The sequence below is a fragment of the Saimiri boliviensis genome, chromosome 19, assembly GCF_048565385.1.
Source record: "Saimiri boliviensis isolate mSaiBol1 chromosome 19, mSaiBol1.pri, whole genome shotgun sequence".
Taxonomy (NCBI): domain Eukaryota; kingdom Metazoa; phylum Chordata; class Mammalia; order Primates; family Cebidae; genus Saimiri; species Saimiri boliviensis.
In genome coordinates this window covers 10,742,092-10,769,761 of record NC_133467.1, presented here as the reverse complement: position 1 = coordinate 10,769,761, position 27,670 = coordinate 10,742,092, and the positions used below count along the sequence as shown (strand labels likewise).

The window sequence follows — 27,670 nt, the reverse complement described above, 5'->3', positions numbered from 1 at the left end:
GCCACTGGTGGGGGCAAAATGGACTGAGACTCCCCTAAAGACCTGCCTCCAGAAAATAATCCCTATTCAACCTGTCTGGTAGCTCCCTGAAGAGCTACATTGTCAGACCTTGTCTTGATTTGACCTGACTCAGAGTTCACTTTCTGTGAACAGCACTATCTGCAGTGCGTTTGTCAAAACCCATGAGCAACAAATGTTTAACATTACAGTTGTTTGAGCAGGAATAAGAGGTCCATAGAGAGTTTGAAAAGCTCCAAAATATCCCTGAGAATCTAGAAGGCCCCAGGCATATTCAGGACTGTCCATGCACCCAGGAAAAGCTTGAAAAGTCCCTATTCTCTAACCTCTGGCTGACCTTAAGAATCTGGAAAAAAAGGTAGTGAAGGCAAATGAATAAAACTCTGCAATCAAGGTAGAATTTGGCATAATGAATTTTAAAAAATGATGTAACCATGTAGTATCTACAAGAGGCAGCCTTTAAAAGACAAAAATAGGTTGAAAATAAAAGAATGGAAAAAGATACACTATGTAATCAGTAATGACAAGAAAGCTGGCAGTGCTATGCCAATATTAGACAAAATATATCTTAGACAAAATTCATGCTAGAGCCAAGGAAGGACATTTTTTAATGATAAAAAAGTCAATCCATCAGGAAGACGTAACAATATAAATACATATGCACCTAATGGAGCTTCAAAACCATGAGGCAGAAACTGGAAGAACTGAAAGGAGAAATAGACAACTCAACAATAATAGTGGAAGACATCAATATGTCACTTGCAATAATAGAACTAGGCAGGAGGACAACAAGGAAACAGAAGACTTGAATACTTTCTTAAAACAATCAGACCTAGTAGACATCTAGAACACTCCATCCAACAATAGCCAAATACAAACTTTCAAGTGTGCATGGAACATTTTTTAAGAAATTCCATTTTTTTTAGACCATAAAGACCATATAGGTCATAAATTAAGCCTTGGTATACTTAAAAGGATTGAAATCACTCAAGGTATGTTCTCCAATCTCAGTGGCATGAAATTAAGTATCAGTAACAAAAGGAAACTTGGGAAATTTAGAAATGTGGAATTAAACAATACACTCCTAACCAATGAATCAAAGAAGAAATCACAAGAAAAATTAGAAAATATTTTGAGATGAATGAAAACACAGCATACCAAAACTTGAGGAATACACCTAACATAGTACTTGGAGATACAGTTACAGCAGCAAATGCCTATAGGAAAACAGAATATTTCAAATAAATAATTTTACCATACATCTTAAGAAACTAGATAAAGAGAAAATTCAACCCAAAGCAAGCAGGAGGAAGAAAATGATAAAGACTACAGTAGAAATAAATAAACTAGAGAACAGAAAAATAATAGATAAAATCAACAAAACCAAAAGTCAGTCCTCTGAAAAGATCAAAAAAATTGACAATTATTTGCCTAAGCTGATGTATTTTTTTAAAAAAGTAGACTCAAACTATTAAAGTCAGGAATGAAAGGGGGGGTCACCCCTACATACCTTATGAAAGTAAAAAAGATTATATGAAAATACTATGAACAATTGTATGCCAACAAATTAGATAACCTAGATGAAATGGACAAATTGATAGAAAGGTACAAACTACCAAAATTTACTCAAGAAGAAATGGAAAGTGTAAATATACCTATAACAAGCAAATAAGTTTAATTAGTAATAAAAATAATTTCCACAAAGAAAAGCCTAGAACCAGATGGCTTCACTAGGGTATTCTGCCAAATGTTTAAAAATTGTTAACATGGATCCTTCACAAACTTCCAAAAAAGAGAATAGGAAGAAACACATCCTAGCTGATTTTATGAAGCCAATATTATTTTGATATAAAACCAAAAACATAAGAAAACTACACACCAATATCACTTATTAATATAGATTATTATCTATATTAATAATCCCAGGATTATACCAGGGTTGCAAGTTTGTTTTAACATGTAAAAACTGATTAATGTGCCATATTAATAGACAAAAATCACATGTTCATCTTAATAGACACAGACAAACCATTTAATAAAATCCAACGCCCTTTCATGATAAAAATACTCAACAAAATAGGACTAAAAGGGAAATTCCTCAACCCAATAAAGTCCATCTGTGAAAAACCCACATTTAATATCATACTTAGCAGTGACAGACTGAATGCTTTCCCTCTAAGATCAGGAACAAATCAAGAAACTCTCCTCTCACCAGTTCTATTCAACGTTGTACTTGATGATCTAGCAAGGATAGTTAGATATGAAGAAAAAATAATGTAATCCCAGTTTGAAAGGAACATATAACACTATCTCAACTTGCATATGACATGGTCATGTATGTAGAAGATCCTAAGGAATATACACACACAAAGGAAAAATTACTATTAGAACTGATAAAAGAGTTCAGCAAAGTTGCAGGATACAGGATCAATATACAAAAATCAATTGTATTCCTATTCATTTAGCAATGAACAACCTGAAAATAAAGCTTAAGGAAACAGTTCCATTTACCATAGCAGCAAAAGAGCAAAATACTTAGGAATATATTTAATAAAATAAATGCAAAATAACAAAATATCATTCAAAGAACTAAAGATCTAAATAATAAAAAGACATCACATGATTATGAATCAAAAGACTTCATATTGTTAACATGGAAATATTCCCCCAGTTGATTTATAGACTCAATGCAATTCCTATCAAAATCCCAGCTGCTGTTTTCTTTTTTTGTGGAACTTGACAAGCTAATTCTAAAATTCATATGGAAATGCAAGGGACCCAGAATAGCTAAGACAAGCTTGAAAAGAATAACAAAATTGAAGGATTTCTTAAATAAAAAGCTACCGTCATCAAGACAGTATAATGCTGGCATAAGGACAGACATATGGATTAAATAAAATTGAGAGTTCAGAAATAAACCCTTACATTTATGGGCAACTGATTTTTTACAGTGGTGCTAATACAATTCGACAAGGGAAAGGAGTCTTTTTAACAAATGGTGAAGGGACAAATGGATAACTATGTGCAAAAGAATGAATATGGATCCCTGCCTCATACCATATACAAAAATTAGCTCCACGTGGATCAGAGACCTAAATATAATAGATAAAACTATAGAACTCTCAGAAGAAAACTTCATTAATTAAATCTTCATGGCTTTGAACTTGACAATGGATTCTTAGGTATGACACCTAAATTACTAGCAACAAGAACAAAAAATAAATTGGACTTCATCAAAATGAAAAACTCTTTTGCTTCAACGTACACCATCATGAAAGTGTGACAATCCATAATCCATAAACTTGAAGAAAATATTTGACAATTACATATCTGATAAAGGACTTGCATCCAGAGTATATAAAGAATTCTTGCTACTCAACTAGTTTCCCTGGTCCATGTGGCCTATGAATGGGATTGAGGCTCTTGGAGGCATTTGAAGCAGTGGTTCCTAAACTCTACTGCACCCAAGAATAGGGATGACAGATTTAGGAAGTTAAAAACACAAAACACCCAGTCAAATTTAAGTTCCAGATAAATAATGAATAATTTTTTAGTATAACCAACCCCTACATGATGTTTCGGACAAATTTAACTGGCTATCCAGTATTTTATGTGGCAATCCTATCCAAGGATCACCTTGAGGCTTCTTAAATGCAGTTCCTAGGTCCAGCCTCACAGAGCATAATTCAGTAGGTCTGAGATGGGACTGAGGCAGCTGCCCCCTTAACCACCCCTGGGGACTCTGATGTGAGTGTCCGGGTCACACTTTGAGAAACCCTGAAGAGATTCTCTAAGGGAGTCATAAGAACGTCAACAGCTGCTAGCCATACTCCTTAGTTAGGGGTATGCAAATAGAAAACAAAGGAACTGATATTCAAAACCAACATATAACATGGAAAGGCACATTTTGTAAAAATCTATGCCTTGAAATAGTTTAGGATGTGAAATAAAAGGGCAAAGCCAAACAAGATACAACAAAAAGAAGGGATCTAACTAGGTTCTCTGTGTTACTTTCCTGCCATATTTCCAGGAAAAGTGGCCACTATGATCAATCCAGGTAGATTGTGGCAGGCATTTCATGCAACAGGACATGTAGACCTTTATGCATTTTTCCATCCATTTTCTTCAGGTTGCCCAAGTTTCAGCACTTTATGCTCTAATTCAGCTCTGAACACAATTCTGAACACATTCCTTCTGTTACACTACAGAAAGCTGAACACCACAACTGTTCCAAGAACCCCCAGAGATGGGACAATCACATCCAATGTGAGTCTTCAGTATAATGAAGACCAAAGACCACTGGCTAGTGAGTGGATTTCATGCCTGCTCTACAGGATTAAATTAACTTAAATGCTACTATAGGTGGCACATGGCTGTTTTAAAAACAGGACTATCCTTTAATGACCAAAGAGTCTTAGAGCCCCACCCGGGACTGTCTGTCAGAGAAGACATATCCCCACTCCAATCACATCTGCAAGAGGAGAAGAAACCCAACTCACTTTCCATCCACAGCCTCGACGATCTTGACCTCAATCTCCTGCTCATACAGTGTGCGCAACATCCGGTCCCGCCTGTCCTTTCTGCGTTTGAGGTTTATCATGAAAATCTAACGCAAGAAGAAAAAGGGAAAAGACACATAAATTATTCAAGTCTTCTTTTAGGCTGTTTGAAAGTTTAGTAAATGTTTTAGATAGAAGAAGTGGAAAGGATAGGAAGAACTGTGGTGAAAACTTGTTTTTATCTCAGACCAGTGTTTATTTAGGGTAAATGATATTAATTCAAATTGATTATTTGCAAAGCTCAACTCTTCCTAGTGACTTAACTTTCTTTGTTTCTCTGATGTTCATTGATAAATATGTTCTCCCTTCTCTTGAAATAGGGAAGTTTAAAAAGGCTGCTCTTTAAGAGGTCAAAGAACAACAAGATCCCATGTTTAGAAAAACCTAAAGATTCCACCAAAAAACCATTAGAATTGATAAACAGCTTCAGTGAAGTTACATGATACAAAATCAACAAACAAAAATTATTAGTATTTATATATGCTAACAACAATCTGAAAAAGAAATAGAAAAAACAATCCCATTTATGATAGCTACAAAAAATTAATACTTAGAAATAAATTTAACCAAAGTTAAAGATCTTTATAATGAAAACTATAAAACACCATAAAAGAAATGGAAGGACATTAAAAATAGAAAGATATCCTATGTTCATTGATTGAAAGAATTAATATTGCTAAAATGTCCAAGATTGAAAGAATTAATATTGCTAAAATGTCCATACTATCAAAAGTGATAAACAGATTCAATGTAATCCCTACCAAAATACAAATGATATTTCTCTTAGAAAAAGAAAAAAAAATCCTAAAATTTTCATGGAACCACAAAAGATCCCGAATAGCCAAAGCTATTCTGAGCAAAAAGAACAAAGTTTGAGGCAACAAACTACCTGCCTTCAAAATATGCTACAAAACTATAGTAACCAAAACAGCATGGTACTGACATAAGAACAGACAAAACACATACCAGTGGAACAGAATAGAGAACCAGAAATAAGTGTACACATTTACAGCCAACTCATTTTTTTATAAGGACAACAAGAGTTACAGATATTGAAGATGTCCTCACTATTCCCAGATTTAATGAACCACAAAAATACCTAAAGCTTTGTGAATGCCATTACAGGTAAATCAATGTTTTAATCAGGTCCTTTTGCTACAAACAGTAAGAAACTCACTTTAAATGTTAAACTAGTGACTTTAACTGCCAATGAGAAGTGATGACACATAGCACAGTAAAGCAGAAACTATAGAAATAAGTCAGGTGGTGATGACTTCATCCTGACTAACCATCTGGATGACTTTGAGGAAGACATTAATGTTTCTGGGTCCAGTTCCGTAAAAACAGGAAAGTGAACAAACTCATCTTTCAAATTCAGGACAGATTAAAACATCTAAGATGGTGTTTTATAATAAAGTAGGCTTTCTGCTATGGCCAGAATAAAAGAGAAACGTTGTCTTAGAACCAGTCTTGAGTTCAGATTGTACCGTGTTAAGGTTTGGTTCACATGTCATTCTGAATGCAGTCATATGTGTATGTTTCACGGGAATTAAAAGCTACACTAACTAAAATTTCAGCCCTTCCTTGCAAAATATTGTCATGTCATTCATATCCATTTCTAAATCCCTGGGCATAGAAACTGATAGAGGAGCAAGATGTTCTCTCTGAAGAAACTGTCCACCTGATTTAGGGCCAAGTAGATTAAGTGCATCCTAATTTTACTACCTTGCTTGTTTACCTAACTGGGTAATTATTCTGTAAAAAACATAATATTCTGTGGTTACTCTATTTGCCTCATTACTTTGGACTTTATAACTTAATGGATTGTGTTCTTTTAGTCAGAATCATACTGTGATGGATCATGTCTCATCCCCTAATTTTCCAGATATGGAAAGGAACAGGTATTTTCTCATGAATAAACATGGAGCCACCTGGGGTCACTGTAGGAGAACAGAAGAAACAGAACAAAAAAACAAAAATGCATCCAAAAAGGCCCCCCAAATCATAGATCTCCAGTCTGGGGAGACTTTTAGTAAATAACAATCCAGTTGCAGTCCCTGCCAGGACAAGTGCAATAAAACTGTAGCCACGAAGGAAAAACACAGACAGTTCGCTCATACTTAGTGAACAGTAAACAGAAAAAAGAGCCTCACAGCCAAATGCAGCCCAGACACCACCAGTGAGGTCACAGAGTCCTAGGAGGATTGAAAGGCCCCTGAAAAGCCCTTTTTCTACCATGCTATCTGTTCCACACAGAAAGGTGACTACCGCAGACGCAGGAAGGTAGAGTCTCTGAGCCCGTGCCACTTCACGGAGTTGGCTTTTTCCTGAAGGGCCCTAGGAGTGACCCGTTCCTTACACCGTGTCCTGCCCAGGGAAGACCAGAACTGGAAGATCTTCGTTTTGTCTTATTTTGTTTGCTTTGGTTTGGTCCTCATAGGAATGTTTTTAGGAGGAAAAATAAATCTATGTAAGGACACTTGGGTCCTTTCTCCTAGGGAACCAAGAGAGGGCTGCAGGGAAGGAAAGCTACAGTTACATGTGGAAGCTGGTCTACTCTGGGTGTGGGACAACCTTCTCTGTAACCCTGATCATTTTTGAAAACTATTTGCAAATGAGTCTGATTCCTCACTACATGTAGTTCATCTCTTCTCATTCCGCCCTCTGTGGAAACAGCATAGTAGCTGTTAACTCTTCTCCACTTAATATTCATGAAATACTCTTTCCCCATTCCTTAGGTCTAGTTCTAAATCAGTTTTATGGGAGAAATCTTGATTCCCAGTTCCAGTGTCAAATCCCTTTGAGAAGACTGTACTTTGGGGACATATATGTATATGTTACCATGTGACAAACAAGGCATCTTCCTTCGATTGAGCAGTGGCGATGAGCACCAAGCTCAAAGCCTGATCTGCAACATATCCAGAGTCCATGGAAGAATTCTCAGTTTGTGGATTCCTGAGGCACCGCCCTAGCGTCTAGACCCCCAAGCTCCTTCCGAATACTGTTTGGCAACTATAAGAGGGACCCATGAGAGAGTCGGTGACATGGAGTCACAATTCCTGCCAAGTATCTGTTACGCACATTGTCAGGAAAGAAACCTCTTAATATGTTTGCTTCATTCCTTATACAACTAAAACCTAATAATAAATACCACCCTTAGAATATTACTGGGACGTTCTTGCCTGCTGAAAGGCAGAATTTTAGAACAATTTTTTTTCTTTCTTTGCCCTCTCAACCCTGCTCTCCATCCTTTACCCAGGGAAGAATAGCAGAGAGAAAATAAAGCACAGAATGTTCCAGAACAGTTTCCACTTGCTCCATGTGGCAGAATGAAGTTAAAGTCCTCCATATCTAAAACATGTATCCTCTCTACCTTACACTTGAACTTTGATTAAAAGGTTGATTAAAAATACGGCAATGTCTGCTCCTAGAAAATATGAAATTTACTTTCATTACTAAATGGTAATTGATTTCTGAGTAAATGATTAATTACCTTTTATCACGATCCTCCTATTTTTAAGATAAAGTAACTAAGGAACAACAAAAACCAAGTAGTTTTTCCAAGACCTCAGAGCCATTTCAGCAACGAAGCCACATCTTGCTGGGTCTCAGATGCAAGCTCAGACTTGTGTTCCAAAACGGACACAGAAGCCCGCACATACATGCACATGCACACACACATATAGACACCTTTCCTACCTCATCAAATCCCATCTTGTCTGGATATTTAGGGACAACTGAGACATACTGGGAGGGTTCCATTGGAGGACGATCAACTGGAAGACACAAGAAACACGCAGAGTGCTTTGTTAATGAAAGGGTCAGAAATCAGAATTCCATCCGCATGCCTGACCTCTAGGGCTGGAATACAACGTGGAAATACAGAGCAAGGGATGATGGCAGCAGTTCTCCAGGACTGGGTAGCCACATAGGAACCCTGCCAGTCAGGGCACTGGTTTCAAGAACATTTGTTTATATGGAGATTGCAACATTTCCTCCACTTCCCTTAAGACTTATTTCAAGAATATTTAAGAGGCAGTTTAGGATAATGGTTAGGAGGAAGGGCTCCAGAGTCAGATCATCTGGGTCCAAATCTTGGTTTGTGAAGCGAGTAGGAGAGTTAGGGGACCTTGTTAAGTTCATTTCTTTGGTGTAAAATTGGGATAATAAAAGTGTATCTGTGTTATAAAATTTAAATGAGACCTGCATGCAAAGCACTCACAATTTTAGCATAATAAATGCTCAACAATTCATAGTTAACTACTATGGCCCATGATGAAAGAGCTCAGAAATAGGCTAGAAATTTTACTGAAAAACACTTTTTTCTCTACATTTAAAATTGTCCAAGTGTGGGACTATTTTTATCCTACCCGGGCAGGTTTAGCTGCGGGTGCACAAAAGGTCCCTTGCTTTAACAGGATCTTACCATGGAGGGCTGGCCCACATCCCAGAACTTGGGACAGGGATAATGGGAAGATTCCAGCTAGGAGTGACATTGCTTCTTAAGCAATGAAAGTTTTATTTATTTGATACTCTAAAAAAGCTTCCTTTGCAAACTATGTATTTTAAAGATTGGAAGTAATATTGGTTAAGAAATCTGAAAAGGCCTCGAAGAATTTTTAGTATCATACAAATTCAAAGTCCTCATTTGATTTTCCTTAAAGGGATAATACAAAGAAAATTTAAAATGAGAGCTGGTAACTGGGTTGTTGAAAGAACTGTGGGTGATGGCCATTACTACTGTAACCTCTATTCCAGGCACAGGAGAGGAATACATTCTCTTGCCCTTGAAGTTATTCAGGGCTATGTGACTTTCTGAGGAAAGTTTACAGTGCAGTGCTGCTGCTCCAGTCTCCAGAGCTCCCCGCACCCTGTCCCTGAGCAGCTGTAAATTGGCAACAGCCTGGAATGCTGCATCAACACATGGAGGGCAGCTCCCAGGAAAGGCACCAGCTCTGCAGACGTGGATGGCAAGGAATAAGCCATTGTTGTATGAAGCCCATCAGATTTTTATATCCTACCATAACTTTGCCCATCTGAGATACTGTCCAGAGGGTATGATCTGTTTAACTTCACTGAGATATCACACAGAAACCATGACATCCAATTTTATTTATTGGCAGATGATGTGAAATTCTAGAACACAGTGAGACAGAGTTCTTAGGCCAAACACAAGAGTTGGTCTCATTACTTCAAACTTGACACAGTCACATTTCTGTGAACATGCAGGGCATGTGTTTCTCTTAAGAGCAGCCCAGAATAGTCTGGTCCTTTCTGCTCCACTCCACTCCTTATTAGTTTCTTTTAAAATCAGCAGGGAGGGTCCACCACGTACAGGGTTAGGTTTTTAAGAGAAAGAAATTTAATGTACCAGCTTCCTCTTGTTCATGATATTGTCTGAGAAGCTGTCTAGCTTTCCCTCCTGGGGCCTGAGACTTGGGGAGGATGTTGTATTTTGAGTTACCTGTTCTAGGCTGCTGGTCTTCTTTGGACTCACATGGCCTATGTGGCTTTAACGTTTCAGCCAAAGAGGCTGCTTTTAGCCACTTTGTTTCCATCAAACTTAGGCAGTCAACTGCATTCACAGGACAAGTGTTGCACAAAAGCCACAAGTGGTTGGCTCCTGAAAGTCATCATTGAGCAAAAATATCAGAGAAGTGTGCTTGGGTTTTGCCACTGAAGGCAGCAGTAAGCCACAGAGGAAAACAAAAGTGATACAGTGAATTGGACCTAAGAAACTTAGTCTTGGGGGAGAAGGATGTGTCTTTGCTGACAACAGACTTGAAGATTAGGTTCTAATCTATCCTGGCTTCTGTTTGTGGTCATTTCTGACTCCACCATTCATAATTGATCTGGTCTGTCATTAAATCTCTTCCTGTAAATAATCCTTCCCTTGTACTACCACTTGGGACAATGAGCGTCACTGCTTTCTGGATAGTTTCAGGATCTAATGTGAATAATTATAGCCATTGTTGTAGAGATCTTGACATATATTTAATATTCACATGTACCATGCGATATGTATGAGTGTCTCTATTTTACAGACAAGGAAACAAATCTTAAATAACTTGCCCAAGATCACAGAGCTAACAGAGCTGGTATTTGAACACAGGTCTGAGCTCCTGCACAGGAGCTCTTAATTCACACTCCACATCACCCCCAGAGCTAGGCCTTGCTGGCCACTGATACTAGTCAACCAGGCAACTGGGCTGGGTCCAGAGGAGCTCATTTAAGTTATTTAAGCCCAGTTGTGTCTGGAAAAGTACTTGATAGATTGTACTTGGATCAAATCCTAATGCTGCTTCTCTGTAATCTCTCTTGAACTTCTTCCATTGCTGCAGCCTAGCTCAGGTCCTTACTCACTGTGCCTGGGCTGTGTTTTATATTTTTCAAACACTCACATGCTCTCAGTCTTTTCTGTTCTAATCAATCATTCACACTGTTGTCAAAATACTCTTCCACCACGCAGCTCTGTTCTCAACCATAACTGGCACACTCAACACTACAGTTAAGGGCTTAACAGCTTGTTGGGTGTTTTCATAGTTGCCATGTAATTTTACCTTCACTTTCTGTGGTGATTGTTTTTACAAATAAAGAAACTGAGACCAAGCCAGATGTAGACTTGTCCAAGTTCAAATACTGAGTGATTGGCAGAGCTGGAACTCAGTTTTAGATTTGACTTCAAATCCAAATATCTTACTAATTTTCAGATGATGTGCTGTTACCTCAAAATGTCAATATTAAGAACAGGTACCTGAGACTTCCTATCACCTTACACTATAATTTGCAAGAACAATCTCCTCATGTTTATAAACCATTTAAATCTAGCATCTTTACAAGATCTGGTCTCCTGTCACTCATCTCCCAAAGGAAGCACATCCCCAAATTCTCTGTACAGCTTCTAATGTACTAAATGAGTTACCACATGAAAAGAGATGGGCACAGCGCTTTGAATAAGTGTTAGTTGTTGCTGTCATAACCCTCCTCTCACCTAACTCAAACCCTTCCACTCTGATTTCTAAATCTCCAGTCTACAATTCCAAAACTCCCTGATCACGCTTTTCACAACATTTTCAATTCTCATCCACTGATGCCTGATAAAACCCTAATCCTGGTTAAACCCGGTTGCCCACTTACTCAGCATCAAGAGGACTACTGTGAGAAACATACACAATTGTGTTGACACAGTCACTTCAAAGCTACAACCAAAGATGTCAAGTTGGCACTTGACACCAAGTTATGTAACTGTCCTCCCATAGTAAACTTATTTTCCTACTCTTTGAGAGATTGTATCTTATGCCGTCTCTCCTGAAATCTGCAAAATCTCTGTCTAGCTCATGACTGGACTATATACTCCAGAAAGAAAACATTCAAAATCAAATTATATCTACCTTTTCAATCTACCTGAAGTCCACCAACCAAACCGCATGTGTACGGATACATTCTGCCATCCAGTCTGCCACAGCAGATGAAGTTTCTATCTAGTACAGCCTCTCCAATATGGTCCTACAAGCTAGGATAACAACCATCTTGTTTTTGTCTTACAATTACCGTCTCTTCTACATCATCAAGATCTCCTTATGTATTGGATACCTGTGATTAGCATACAAGCATACATTACATTTCCATTAAAAACAAAACAAAACAAAACAAAAAACGGTGCAAGCAGACAAACCAAACCCAACCAGGAAAACCTTTCCCTTGACTTTTCACCCCCAACAGCCTCCATGTGATTTCTCCATTCCCCGTCCCATCAAGATTCAGCTTTCTTATCTCCCCATTGGCGTCTCTTCAGTCCACTTGAATGGATTTGTGTCCTCACCACTGCACTGAAGTGGTCCTTGTCAAGGACATCACAGAGACCTCTCTCGACAGAACCAGTGAATAATTCTTTATCCTCATTTTCCTTGGCTTCTTAGCAGCATCTTGGCTCTTTCTTGAAACACTTCTCAATTTTTCCTCTCAGCTCTCTGGCTGTTTGTCTTCCCCAGGGATCTGTCCTCTTCTCGTTCCATGTTCTTCTACTACATGAGTCCACACTGTTCCATGGTTTCAGATATCCTTTTGATGCTGATGATTCTCAAATGTCTGTCTCTAGCTGGAGTCTCTTCCATGAACTCCAGACTCACATATCCAATTATCTTCTGACTTTTCTATTTAAATGTCTAATAAATATCTTAAGCTTACATGGCCAAAACTACCTCCCCACTTTCCAGTCTTTTTCCATAAAGCCTTTCCCATCTCAGTAAATGGTGTATTAGGCTAAAATCCTGGACTCATTCTTGATTCCTTTCTTCCCTTCATGGACTGCATCCAGGTCTCTGTAAGTCCTATTGGCTCCACCACCAAAATATATCCTCAATCTGTCTGTTTCTCATTACCTCCCTGCTATAGCTCACATTCCAATTACCATCATGTCTCACCAGGAGAGAGATACTGGTCCCCTACACTCTGGTATCCACACCACAGTCCAAATGATACTTCCAGATGCACAAGTCATATCAGGCCACCCCCACCCGTCACACACCACCCTTCTATGGATTCCCATTACTCTTCAAGTAAAATCTAAATTCCTTACCATGGCCAGAATGTTCTGCATGATCTGGAAATTTCTTCTTCCATGATCTCATCTCCCTTGACCCAACTCATTCTCTATACCCCAACCACGCTGGCTTTTTGTCCCTGGAACACCCCAAGCTTTTCCTAACAGCCTTTACATGTCCTGTTCACTCCACTTCGGACATTCTTCTCCCAAATATTCATGTGTCTGCTTCTTAGATATATTGTCTGTTGTCTAACTCTCTGTGTTAGAATATAAGTTCCCTAATGGCAGGGTGTCTGCCTATTTTGTTCACTGCTGTGTATATTGAACAATTTGTACAAGGTACAATGTGGTTTGAATAAATGCTTACAGCTTGATTCTCTCTTCTTCTTCTTCTTTTTTTTTTTTTTTAGATGGAGTTTCGCTCGTTACCCAGGCTGGAGTGCAATGGCGCGATCTCAGCTCACCGCAACCTCCGCCTCCTGGGTTCAGGCAATTCTCCTGCCTCAGCCTCCTGAGTAGCTGAGATTACAGGCACACGCCACCATGCCCAGCTGATTTTGTATTTTTAGCAGAGATGGGGTTTCACCATCTTGACCAGGATGGTCTCTATCTCTTGACCTCATGATCCACCTGCCTCGGCCTCTCAAAGTGCCGGGATTACAGGCATGAGCCACCGCACCCGGCCCCTGATTCTCTCTTCTAACATCTTCGTTGGCTCCTTAGGATAGGCCTTCTTCTTTAGTTGAGCATTCAAGGACCACAGCAATGAAGCCACCCCACCGTACCTAACTTTATTTCTGCCTACTGTTTTAAGTCAGCTTTCCTTCAGAGTGAGAATACTTTGTCTTTTCTCAGTCTTTTTCCTCTGACTGTAGTGTCCTCACCATACCACTCCTCTTGTTTAAATTCTACACTTTTACCCAAGCTTAGCTTAAGAATCATTAGGACTTGAGGCTCTCTTAGATCACACAGGCTACAGCAATCTCTATCTATCCCAAATTTTGATTGCTTTGATATTTTCTCCTTTCTCAAAATGCATCTATCTTGTTTCTCCTATTAAATCCTAAGTACCTGAAGACAGAAAATTGATCATAAAATGTTTTGAATTCCCAGTATCTTCACAGACGACTCATACATCATAGGCATTCTATGTTTGCTCATGAATAAAATGCATTTTCTAACGCAAGCTTGTCCAACCTGTGGCCCGCAGGCCATATGTGGCCCAGGAGGGCTCTGAATGTGACCCAATACAAATTTGTGAACTTTCTTAAAATATTATGAGATTTTCTTTGTGATTTTTTTTTAGCTCATCGTCTATTGTTAGTGTTAGTATATTTTATGTGTGGCCCAAGGCAATTAATTCTTCTTCTTCTAGTATGGCCCAGGGAAGCCAAAATATTAGACACCCCATTCCTATTCTTCAATCGATATAGTCTAATAACACAATTAGCCATTTATTTACTGCTTATTGGGTTCCAGGCACTATGCAAAGTGTTTCTAACATTTAGTTAATTTTTTTATTTGAGAAGGATACTTGACTGATAGGATTTTGCCATTACCAACATTTTATTAATCTTACATGGACCTCCAAACCATATTTCTGCATTATACCCCTCAAAATTTTATTTTTCAACATTTTCTTATTTGATTATGTTCTATATTTTTAAAATTCAGAGAAGGAGGTAAGTATAAAAATAAATGCAATATGTAAAGTGCTTAGCACTAGAGGTGGCATGTGTTGGGAGATCAATGATGAAAGCCATAATTTACAGGTTCTTCTCAAATGAACTCTACCTGGCTAGCATGGTGTTGTGTATATTTGTAATTTGCAATCATTAAAATCTTTATTGACCACGTGTGCATTTCTGTGTACTGAGAACTTGTACTCTCAGCCCTGTGGGAGAAAATCAGAGAACATAAGGCTCTGGCTGGTCTCTCTCTGAGGCCAGAGAGACTCTCTCCCTACTTGGGAGTCAAGACCGATAGCCATGAAACAGGGATGATACGGGACAGCACTTTATCGAGAGCTAAAGGCAGTCATAATAATGGCAACACCTCATTATTTTACGGAGTTGATACATTATTTTATTTTCTCCTCTCAAGCCTACAAAACCACTCTATAGATGAAGAAACTAAAGTCCTGAAAGAAACTGAAGATTCTCTCTTCATAAGTGACAGCACCTAAGTTCAAGCCCATTGTTCTGGCTTTGGGGTCAGTGCTCTTGTCAATACAGTTTTCAACCATTCATTTGCTCATCTGTTCATGCGTTCAGCAGATATTTTTTTGGTAACAACTACATTCCAGGCACTGTGCTAGGTGCTTGGAATACAAAGCAGTAAGATGCTACCCATATCCTATAGGGCCTAGAACATAGGGAAAGCAACAGAAAAAGTATGTGTTAAAGAAATCCACAAAGGAGATTCCTGAGGACTGGTTCAAGAAATACTGTCACAGTGAACTAGCTCCTTATTCAGTAATTTCATCATCAGTCATTCAGTCATTCAACAAATATTTACTGGGTATCTACCAGGTGACAGACAAAGTGCTAGATCCTGAGACTAACATGATAAAAAAGGAATTTATAGCGTAGGAGCAAGGGAATGGGAAACAGATACTCATAGACAACTCAATGGATCTAAAAGTAAACTCATGATCTCTCTTTTCTTTTCCTATTTTTTTTTTTTGAGATGGAATCTCGCTTTGCCATTCAGGCTGGAGTGCAATGGCGTGATCTCGGCCTACTCCAACCTCCGCCTTCTGCATAGCTGGGAATACAGATGTGCACCACCACACCTGGCTTCTTTTTGTATTTTTAGTAGAGAAAGGGTTTCACCATGTTGGCCAGGCTGATCTCGAACTCCTGACCTCAGGTGATCCACCCGCCTTGGCCTCCCAAAGTGCTGGGATTACAGGCATGAGCCACAGTGCCCAGCCACAGTCTCTCTTTTCAAAACTCTCCTTTATTTTACATGTCCTATTCCATTTAAAGTTCCTAAAATCACCCTCAGACACTCAAGACAGATCTTGGGAGTTTTCTCTATGCCTCCCTTTCGCTTATCCACCTACAACCAACCTTTGGCGAGGTCCTTTCAAGCGTATGTCCTGAGCTTCTCTTCCTTCCTCTCCATTTTCACTGCTACTGCTCTAGCTCAGGTCCTTACCACCTTTTGCCCAGTAGCCATGACACGTCCAGTGGTCTCTTCACCTCTGGCCTGAGACCAGTAGCCACTGCCCGTGCATGCTCTACCTACATTCTCTTGCCACTAGAGTGATCCAAATTCAACCCGACATTTCTGTGCTAAAATCTTTTTGAGAGCTCCTATCCTTTCAGCTAAAGCACAAACAGCTTCTTATACATTAGAGTCTCCTGATGGGGCTCCAAATTCAACCCGACATTTCTGTGCTAAAATCTTTTTGAGAGCTCCTATCCTTTCAGCTAAAGCACAAACAGCTTCTTATACATTAGAGTCTCCTGATGGGGCTCCTGTCCACCCTCTAGCTTCGGTTCCTGCTGTTCCTCCCTTCCCACCTCCACTGCTCACATACACACCTCCTATGCTTTACTGACGAATGACAGAAAATGGTCCCCGCTTTGGAAAGACATTTCCAACATCCTTCTCTCGGCTAGGTGGACTGGTTGCTTTCTCTTTTAGCCACCATTTTACATCACACATAATAAAAAGCATAGCTACTGAAAAGAGAGCACAGCAATTCATATATCATGCCAGACCCAGAGGCAATAACAATAGTGTTGAAGGACACGAGCTTTGGAGATAGCAAGATATGTTCAGATCCCAATCTGTCATTTGTTTAGCAGAATGATCTAGGGCAAGTTACTTAAAACAACACTTCATTTTTTTTTTTTCATCTTTAATATGGGCATAATAAAACCCCTTCATTGAGTTGTTGCAAGGATTAATGAGACAATATACAAAAAGTGCTTAGCATTTTATGATGTAACAGTGGTATCCGTTACATCATGAGCTACTATTAAGTCGAAGTCATCATTACTGTGTCTGTATTAGACTTTTTACATATACCATGAAGAATGTGCCCCCAAACCCTGGAAGTTTTTGTTATTTCCATTTTACAAGTAAGGCTACTACTTGCTCAAAGTCATATAATTAGAAAGCAGCCAAGTTAGAGTTTAAGTCCACACCACAAAACACTATGATAGCAGTTATCAGATCCTTTGGAAAGTATTTACTTTGTACCCAGCTCTCCTCTAGGATGGGAAGCTCCCAGAGGGCAAAGACTTTGTCATATTCTTATTTCCCATAGGAAAAGTTTAGGACAGAATGAACAAATAAATGGCTATGTATTCAGCCAGGAGAGACTGACGGCTGTGAGATTCTAATCCTGAAAGAGGAGGGAAGTGGCTGGTGTGGTCACTGTGGCAATGAAATGAGAGCCATCCCCCCCACTCCTGGGTCACTCACTCATTGCTTCAATCTGCACGTGGATGAGGTTCTCGATGTCCTCCTGCAGCGTCTGATGGGGCTTCAGGGGGATGGGCAGGTAGCCATAGTGCTCTCTGTTGCAGAGGTACATCTGGATGCCTGAGGATCCAAGAGAGGGGCAAAGCCATCAATCAGAAAACACTGCTGAGTGACAAGTGAGGAGAAGGAACCTGAACCGTGTCTGATGCTGAGTTTGACACTGCAATTAAATAAGTGCAATTAAATAAGTGTTTCAGGGATGTCTATAGACCTCGAAAACGCTACTTTATAAAAAAGAAAAACAGAGCATTAGGGACTAATAAAAACACTAGGCCATTCTTTAGCCCAGAGGAAATTGACTTTTTCTTTCTGAAGAAAAAGCAAACCTGTGGCCTGGAATGAACACAAAAGGCATGAAGGATCAAAAGAAAGTCAAGGAATTCCCATTCCAGAGAGCAGAATGGAACACTGTAATCCACCTACAGGAAATAACGAGAAAATGCGGAATGAAATCCACATTTGATATGAAAGCAAACAGGAAAATTCTGTCATGCTGACAGATTATTAAAGCTAAATCTAGGCATACATAAAACAAAAAATGAAAAAACAAAGGAAATCTAAAATTCTCCATGATTCTCCTTGGTTTTATTTCTTCCCTTAGCAAGCACGGATTTGGAGCCAACCAACAGACATGAAACTTCCAAAATCGGTTCATATAGAGACAAAAGAGTTAGCATTTCAGAATGTCCTGTTAAGAACCTATAGTGTGACAATACCAGAAATACGTACACAATACTCTTCTCATATTCAAATTGGTCTTCATAGCCCCATCTGATATCTTGCGGTTGTAAGGCATCTGGGTTCAACCAGAAACCTAGAAATATAGGCATCAGGATGGTCTCATATAGATCACTCATCAACAATTGACACTCCTGACCAATGAAAAAATTGCTTAGTGAAAAAGATGAGTCTGCCAAGCTCTGGTCCATGTATCCAAGCCTCTGATTTGTTAATTGTTATAATCGTCAGTGATTTCCTGAGAGGGAATTATCTGCTTTATGCAGATGAAATTTCCTCCAGTCAGCTACATCATCTGCCAAATCAGGTGAAGCTGTCTCATGGCATTAACAGAGAGGGACAAAAAAAGAAAAGAACCTTTATTCTCTGCTTTTACTGAATCTGGCTTGAATCAAGGCTGGTCTACCAAGCACTGTTCCTTCTCTTGCCTTCACCAAGCAAACTCATCAGCTCTGCTGTTTGCCCACATGAATGCTTCTGGGAAGCTTCAAAGTCATGATGAATTCAGGAAGTGGAAGGAAAAAGATATTAAAGTTGCAGCTCTCCTAATTAGTCAAACCATTTTACAATTTAACTTTGAGGCTTCCATAAAAAAATTGTGTGATACCTATCCAAACTATCCATCAAGTGTGAGGGTACAAAGAAGGCATTTTTAGGCATGCAAGACAGTAATATATTTACTTGCCATCATGTTTTCTTGGAAAGTTACTGGATGATGTGGGAGAAGGATGAGGAGGAAAGGAAGGAAGAGGAGGAGGAGGAAGAAGAGGAGGACAATTATAACTAGTAAGAAAGATTACAAACAACATGAACAGGAGAGTCAGTGTGTAAGAGAAGAAATATAAGCCTTAGACTGATAGCTGCAGCACCACTCAGATTAGAATATATTTAGAAGGCTTCAGGACAGACATCCTCACAGATATGCAAAAAAGGACATCTGACAAATCTGAACACTCTGAGAGGAGTTTGAGGTAATTAGTGATTAGTTTTAGATCTTACTAGTAATAATAAAGCTAAGCAAAAAAATAAATAAATAAAAAATAAAAGGCAATTATTAAAGGAATAGCCTCTAAAGGAAATCTAAGGCAAAGGAGAAGTAGTCATAGTGTATAAATGATTGAGCTTGGAGTTAGGCTTCCACGATTACAACAAGAACACTGGCCATCGATTGGTTTGAAATTACATTGGGAGAACAGTGATGAGAAGAATGTGTTTGCATGCAGAGGGCAAAAGGCAGAAAGAGAGCTGACTCCTCAGTGTCTATAGTGGAGTCAATAAATAATGCCTAAGCTAAAGCCAGAAAATCAAGAAGTAGCAATACATGCATATTATTTAACATGGATGTAAATATTATATCATATGATCATTTAAAAGAGGTAAAAGTGGTTACCTCTGGAAGACAGAAATGGTGCAAGGTGTGCAGGAGACTATTCATTTCTTAATAAACCATGGGTAACTATGTGAACACTTTCATCTATGTGCATGGGCAGTTTGATAAAATTTAAAAGAAAATATGCTAATAATTAGATAAAGTCTATGAAAGAGTCTGAACTCTCAGTGAAAGCTGCTTCTTGGGAAAACAATTTTTCTTTTGAAAAATAAAAGTGAATTATGCTACATTTTGAAGGACTTTGTTTTTCTTATAAACATATAAAACATGTTCTTGAACTCACATAGTACCTTAATCTTGTAGATTGATATAATTATCCCTATCCTTGGTGACGAAAAACCAGACTCAGCCTGTCACTTGCCCAAGGTCACCCAGTAAGTCATTAGTGCCAAATCTTTGTCCCTAAAGAGCCAATGCCAAGTGCTTTCTACCCACCCAGGATTTGGAAGCTCAGTTCCAAGATCATTAGTCACTAGGAGGTTGCCATCCCTCCACATGGAGACAATTTTGATCACTACCAGTGGTGTCTAGGAGGAAGATCTGTCTGCCCATTGCCCATATCAGTTGCCTCTTTTGACTCACATCAGACATTTGGAAGATGACTGGCTGGCGCCGGGATGGTTCCTGTGGCCATAATACAGAACCCAGATCCCTGGCCACAATGGGAGGTGAACTCTTGACCCTGGCCTCATTCCAGCCACAGAGACTCACCTGTGACCATGCACTCTCTTTTTAGGCTAGAAGGGTGGCTAGGCCCTGCTCACCAGAACACTTGGATTGCCCCTCATCACCCACACAGGGCAATGGCTAGAGTCTGGGGTGAAAGATTTAGGACCAAGGTTTGCAGTTATATGATCCTGCCTAGAACATCGATGATACACAGCTAGGGAGCTCAGAGAGTAAGAACTAAAAAATACCAATCATCTTTCATGAAAAAAGAGGGAAAATGCTTTCCTTTGGAGCTAAGGAAGGAAGAGCCTCGAGACACCCCTCGGGCTGCCCTTGACTCCCAGGCTCATTCATGTTTCTCTCAAAGATATTTAGAGATAAGTACAATATTACCTTAAAATTCATAGTTGGCAAGAAATATCTTTCATCTTCCCAAAATGACAGTGCACCTTTCCTGCCCTGACCCCTGCTGTTCATGGTCTGCACTGCCAGTCTGGCCCTTAGCTTTCACTGCTTCATGACTATTAGTTGTGTTTTCACACATAAAACTCTTAACTGCCAACTAACACAGTGCCTGGCACAGAAGGAAACACTTGAAGGTTGATCCTTTCTCTTTCCTTTTGTATTTCTCCTCTTCCCAAATGAGTCACCGAACAACTTGGGTGTATGTACCTGCTTTCGGTGTTCTAAAAAAGCCTTTGCAAAGTCCGACCAGTAACACACAAAGACCTGGTGAACAGGCCAAGCACAGGGTAGAGCTGAAAAATTCCTGCCTAGCCTGAATCACTCTTCCCACCCAAATATCCAGGTATTAGTTTCACACCATGTGGCATAATAATTTCAAACATGGGCTCATAATAACGCTTTGTGCAGTGACTATAAAGGTGGACTTCGTTAGGCAGTGCCATTTGTGTAACTGTTAATATCTCACTTTCAATCTCTGAAGGAAAGGGACTGGCACTCGAAGCACTCAGAAGGCCCTGACCCTGCTTCCCATCCTGGAGATGTCAGAGCAAATCACCGACCAATTGAAAGAAGCAGTTTCCATTAACACTGACACAGGAACCTTTGCAAAAAAACTTCTAATCCTTATGAGGATTGCTTTTGCCTGGACACAAGGTCTATAAAATGCCTAGGCCAGGCCAAAGGGTCTAAATTGCTCTAGCAGCCAGAGAGGGGACAGTCTGATGTGTGAATTGTAGCCTGAATTTGTATTAACATTCTCATCTGCTAGCCACTTCCTCAGCTGCCTGGGATCTTTGCATCAACTTTTCCTCCCTCAGTTATATTGCCACAGTGAACTTATTCATCATCTTCTTGGTTTGTGAACCTATTTTTGCTAGTGGTTAAGTGACACATTTCTGGCACATTGATAATGGGACCCGAATTCTGTCAGGAAAGTCTGAATTATCCTTACAAAGCTTTGCTCTGTCAGAAGCCATGTATCTTTCTGTCGAACTGCTCTTGTGAACTGTGTCCTCCTGAGGCAAGTGTAGGGTGAAATGAGAGAAATAACTTTCCTTCCTATTGACTTGTCTTTCTCAAAAATCCACAGGCCCTGCCAGAAATGCTTTCCCAGTGGTTCACAAAAGACTTCAGTCTGGCTTTGCCTCTCCTTTCACAGAGACTGAGGCTGAGGCTGTTCAGGGCCTATCTGTTTTTTCCTTCTTCTAGAGGGTGAAAATTAGAGTGCATGCCCACAGAGCATAAAGATGACATTCTGAGCCTCCCTTACAGTGACTAAGTTCTGGCTAACGGGATTTGCATGGAAGCACTGTATTCAACTTCTGGATTACACCATTCAAGGGACAGGGAGAGCTCTCCCTGCTGTTTCTGCCTTGCTGGCGGAAATGCATCTGAGTTGGTGAGACACTTGGGACTGCACAATTAAGGGCAGCTCCTCGTGGAGAGTGAGAAGCAATACACAAGAAGCCTGGGACTCTGAACACTTTGTGGAACAAGGCCACTGCAGTAGCTCAGATTTTGTTAGGAAGAAATGAACTCCTATTTTTAAAGTCTGTGGTCTTTGCCAATGTTAGGCCTCTGTGACAGTTTCCTAATAAATAAACAGACTTCTATAATAAACAATTGCAATGCAGTAGCAACACAGAGAACCAGTCACCTTCTCATGACTCCCAACATCACAGTTCCCCCATCAACGTTACCCACCAACATAGAGTAAGTTCCCAGGTAGAAGCCAGTCCTGGCTCTTGGTCAATGGTGCTCCCAGGGACAGAAATATAGAGGGGTGCTGGTATGGTTATTGCAGATAAGTTATTGCCTCTCACTACCTGAAATGTGAGGGTGTGTGTGTGTGTGTGTGTGTGTGTGTGTGTAATTTTTTAAAATAAGATGCACGAAACGAAGGAGCTGGTCATTTTGCTGTGTCTCCATGGGGGCAGTACAACCAAAGACAACCAGTACCTGCTTGCCTGCTGGAGAAGGCAAAGACGATGATGTCATCAAACGTCCAAGTGTAGTCCTGGTGTGGGGGGTAGAAAGTCAGCTTGTTTGAGGCCTCCTTCCTGAGGTCAATTAGGAAGGTGGAGTGGACCATGGGGACGGGGAAGCAGCCTGTCCTCTTCCATTCTCGAATCTGAACGTAGTCTGGGGTCCTCTTATAGAAGCCCTGTAAAACAGCAAATAGGTGAGTTGTGTTTTCTGATCTGAAGTCTTCATCTTTTTCAGTCATTTGCTGGACTGATTCCTTTCAAGTTATCACCAGCTAAATAGAAGCTTCCAAACAAAGCCACCTTCACTTCTCTTGTCATGGCCTATGAATTTCCAAGAGAGCACAAGAAATACTATCTACATGTAAAATAATACTAAAAGGGTCTTGATATAAGAAATAACTTTGATTTCAGCATATCTCTTGATTTAATAATTTCATAGAAGTGTATTTTATGTTGGCTCATGATTAAACACGAAGCATGAGTATTGAGAAGGGGAAGAGCGGAGCAGTTAAGAGCACAGGTTCCGGCATTAGACTCCCAGAATTCAAATCCCACCTCTTCAAAGCCCAGCTACGTATTGTCTGCAGATAAGGGTCAAGTGACTCAACCTTGCTGTGCTTATTTCTCATCTCTAAGACAGGGATGATGGCACTATCTTCTCCATAAAGTTAGCTATAAAATTTAAGTAAGATAAAACCTGAATATTGTTGAGAATACTGCCCAGCACCAAAAACGTGTCAACAAATATTGGCACCTATTAAAATGACATTACACTATGGCTAATATTTGTAATTAAGCATGCATTACTTAGATATACAAGTGAGGGTCTTCTTTCAATGCGGTTACTTAGTCAATATTCTGGTGAATCTGCAGCTGCTCCACAGTTTTTGGGGATTCAGCTTCTGAAACTTCCTTCTGCACAAGCACACGGGACAACCAATTTCCTTATTCCAAAGCTTGAATCATTTCCAAAAAGATGAAGATATATCTCAACAAAACATGCTTACAAAACATATTTGTAGAAGCTTTGCAAGGTATTTTGGAAAATGTTCTAGGTGATGGCAGGCTCACTGGGATAAGCGTGAAGTTTTGCAAGGCCAGCCCTCTGAAGGGCACGATACTCTAGATATCTAGATGCAGAAGTTCTTATGTGTTCATTAATCAGTCACATCACTTTATGGTCATATTTCCTGTTGTAATTCAGCAGCCACACATAAGGCACTATGGCTTCATCTACTTCTCTGATATTCCCTTCAGATTCTAGAAGAGTGTCCCTAGCTGAGCTAACCCCAGTGTTGACCCCATGATCAGGGAGGAGGATCACAAATGAGGACTTAGAAGACATGGGTCTCAGAGTCATCTGAACCACCTTCTAGCCATTTCACCTTAGCCCATGCCGACCCTCTTTGAGCCTGAGTTGTTTTCTCCTAAAAAATGGGATAACAGCTGCTCTGTCAATCTCACAGGGCAGCAGAATGAATCACATGTGATAAGGTCAATGAACCTATTTTGGGAACTGCAATTCATTATATGAAGTATTATTATTACCATAATTTTTAAATTAGCCTTTAACTTAAGCATCGTTTAACATTTTCTATGGTTTCTCCTAACACTTCAGCTTATGAGCAGTCTTCCAAGGGATAAAAGGAACTCGGGTTTTTTAAAGGGGATGCCTAAGGACTCGTGTCAAATATAAAGTTCTAAACTGCTTAGGAACAATATTCCCAGAGTGAGAAGCTTGGAAAATCCATGATGATGATGAATCACTGAATATCCTTGAGGTGGGGGTGAGAAGGAAGGAAGCAGTGAAAGTGAGAGAGAATAAATGTGCCTTCTGCAAAGAGGCAGAGGCAATGAATGTGTTTCTTTTTCCACAGAAATTGAATCTTGTTGGTAATAATTCCCGTTCATTGGCCAGACAACATCAAGGTCATTTTGTTTTGAATGTGTTTAAAGGCTCTGGAAACCAGGGCCTGCCTTGAACTTATGAAGTCATTGGTCCTTTCTATTCCTGCCTTAGGGGAGACTAACTGGGATGGTAGAAGGCCAAAAATAAATGCAGGAAAATAAGAATTGTCCCTAAGTCGCTCAGAATTCAGTTTTATGTACAAAATGAGTGAGTACATTTCTCCTGTTTGCTTTTAAGCATGAAAGCAAATAAAAAGATAATATAAATTTGTAGGCTGTGACTACTAGGATAACCCATCCTTTTTGCTGATGTCAAAAGCAACCCTCAAGTGATTCTGCCATATGAAACACTGAAAATGTATGAATTTAAACTAATATGATGCATTTTGGATTATTAACTGAAAATGTATGAATTTGAACCAATATAATGTTTTATCTCAAGGGACTGAATGGCCTTTAGAAATATGAACCTATTGCCTTCAAAAGAGACATAGAAAATAGCACACATCCAAAATCTCTTACAACTGGAAGAAATAATTACAACAAAAGAGGAATGCTTCATCCAGTGGTGTACTGGACCACACATTGTTAAATTTTCAGAAATTCCGCAAACCAGTTGACATGTTGGTAGCTTAGAATCCATAAAAACAAAAATCATGTTAATCCCCACCATTCTAATAACACCTTAGGTAGCAGTTTTGTATATTTTTTATAGCTATATCATCAAGTGGCTATATTGCAGTTTACTTAGCCTTTTCCCTTAGCTTCACAACATTTAAGTTGTTTGCATGGTGGGAGTATTTAAACCACAAAAATTGACAAGTGCTACCAACCAGGGTTTTTCCCACAGAGAGCCAGTTATTAGACATTTATCAGCACACTACTGGCCTTATTTCTCATCCAAAACAAAACCAAATATAAAAGGGAGACTCAAACGTTAGCCCTTTGGCCATGAGAATACATTGAACATACTCCCCCGTTTTTTGAGACCAACGTCTCACTTAGTCCCTTAGGCTGGAGTGCAGTGGTGTGATCACAGCTCACTGCAGCCTCAACGTCCTGGGCTCAAGCAATCCTCCCACCTCTGCCTCCAAATTGCTGCAACTATAGGTGTGCTGATTTTTTTGATTTGTTGTAGAGATGAGGTTTTGCCATGTTGCCCTTGTTGGTCTCAAACTCCTGGACTCAAGTAATTGTCCCACCTCAACCTCCCAAAGTGCTGGGATTACAGGCATGAGCCACCACACCTGGCCAACATATCTTTTTTCGTTTAGCACGTTTTTATCCTACATTGATACATATTACACTAATCAGTTGAATTTATCTCTCTGATTCATTAATTAAAGAATAAAAAATATAACCAGCCGTAAGCATTCCCTAAAACAGACCTCTAGACTCTGAAGATTTTACTATGAAAAAAAGAAATGATAAAAATTCAAACTTTTTTTAAACTTGAATTTTATAAAAACAACCTACCATGGAAGTTTTCATTATTAGAACTCTTTGAAAATAAATTCGGCAACATAAATTGAAGGTCATCAAAATATTTATACTCTTTGACTCAGTAATTCCACTTCTAAGAAGCTATCCTACAGATATAATCTTAAACACTGAAAAATTATATTAATCATGATGGTCACAATAGTTAAAAGCTGAGACTACTTTAAATGCTCTTCAAACCAAGATAAAGATTAAGTAAACTGCAGTATAGCCGCTTGATGATACAGTTATTAAAAATATGCAAGTTTCCGCTGCCATGTGTGTACCTATGCAACAATCCTGCATGTTCTTCACATGTACCCCAAAACCTAAAATGCAATTAAATAAATAAATAAATAAATAAAAATATGCAAGTTTCTTTACCTATGGTGTTGTCACAGTGACAGGGATTTAACATCTGTTTTGTTGGTTTTCTTTTAAACTTTTTTAAATTTCTAAGTTTTTCTATAGTGTTCTTATGTTAGTTTTGTAATGACAAGAATAATTAATTAAAAATAGTCATCCTTGAATTGGGTGGGGGAAAGTACAAATTCTAGCATGCTTTATTGGCTAATTTTAAGTTTCTAAGGCTAAGCTCTTCAGACTATTTTCTTCATAATTAATTAATACAGAAGAAACCCATTGGGTTGTGGCATTGGACCCAGATTTACTGCCCTTCCTAAAATCGTTGCTCTGGGAACACAATGGCATGCATGTTTCAAGGGAGTGAGAAACAGAAAGGTGAACAGGGCAACTGTTGACAGGGTGTTGCCTTGTGAAAACCAGAAGCCTGAATTCATCAAGCAAAAGACTTGCCTTAGGGGTGATTCCACACCAGAAATTAGAATACAGGCCCCGAGACTCCAGCATGGGGGCCACAATAGTTTTGTTTTCCGCCATCAGTAGATTGAGGGTCTGTGGATTAGTCAGGAAATTGTCGACATCTATGAACTAGGAAAAGAAAAAGATGATGTCAGGTGAAGAGGCACGTTCAGTAACGAGTTTCAGAACAACCCAGCTCTTCTGAAGGATCCCAGAAGCGCGCTCATGACACACGGAACCAGTTATCTATGTCCTTATTGAAACCCACAGCAGCTAGGTGGTTCTTATTCAGTCAAAAAACATTGAGTCTAACTTTCGTATGATAGGCTTTGCATAAGGCACTAAAGTAATAAATTGGTGCTGCCACACTGGGCACAGCCTCAACCAGGACCCAACCTACACTTTGGCTAGTGTTTTAAACACAAGATATTAGTGGTTCCCAAGCCACTAAAGGTTCATTCAAAAACACTTATGGACTGCCCAGTCTAGGTACAGATGGGCAGACCTACTTAGCTTTTCCATAGTAATGCCAGAGTGGCTCAAAACAGATCTATCAATTTATTTTAATGCTACAAGTAGAATTTTTGTT

General features: G+C 39.4%; 1 protein-coding gene across 12 annotated transcripts in view; it reads right to left on the bottom strand.

Annotated features, from left to right (window-relative positions):
• COLGALT2 (collagen beta(1-O)galactosyltransferase 2) overlaps positions 1 to 27,670 on the bottom strand; it is a 123,938-nt gene that overhangs the window by 26,937 nt on the left and 69,331 nt on the right. For all 12 annotated transcript variants that reach the window (XM_074389961.1, XM_074389962.1, XM_074389960.1 and 9 more), the window contains 5 exons: positions 27,076 to 27,210; positions 22,844 to 23,048; positions 17,563 to 17,682; positions 8,277 to 8,353; positions 4,518 to 4,624 (listed from right to left, as the gene is read on the bottom strand). In XM_074389961.1, coding sequence (XP_074246062.1) covers positions 4,518 to 4,624; positions 8,277 to 8,353; positions 17,563 to 17,682; positions 22,844 to 23,048; positions 27,076 to 27,210 — 644 coding nt within the window. The remainder of the gene's footprint in view (positions 1 to 4,517; positions 4,625 to 8,276; positions 8,354 to 17,562; positions 17,683 to 22,843; positions 23,049 to 27,075; positions 27,211 to 27,670) is intronic.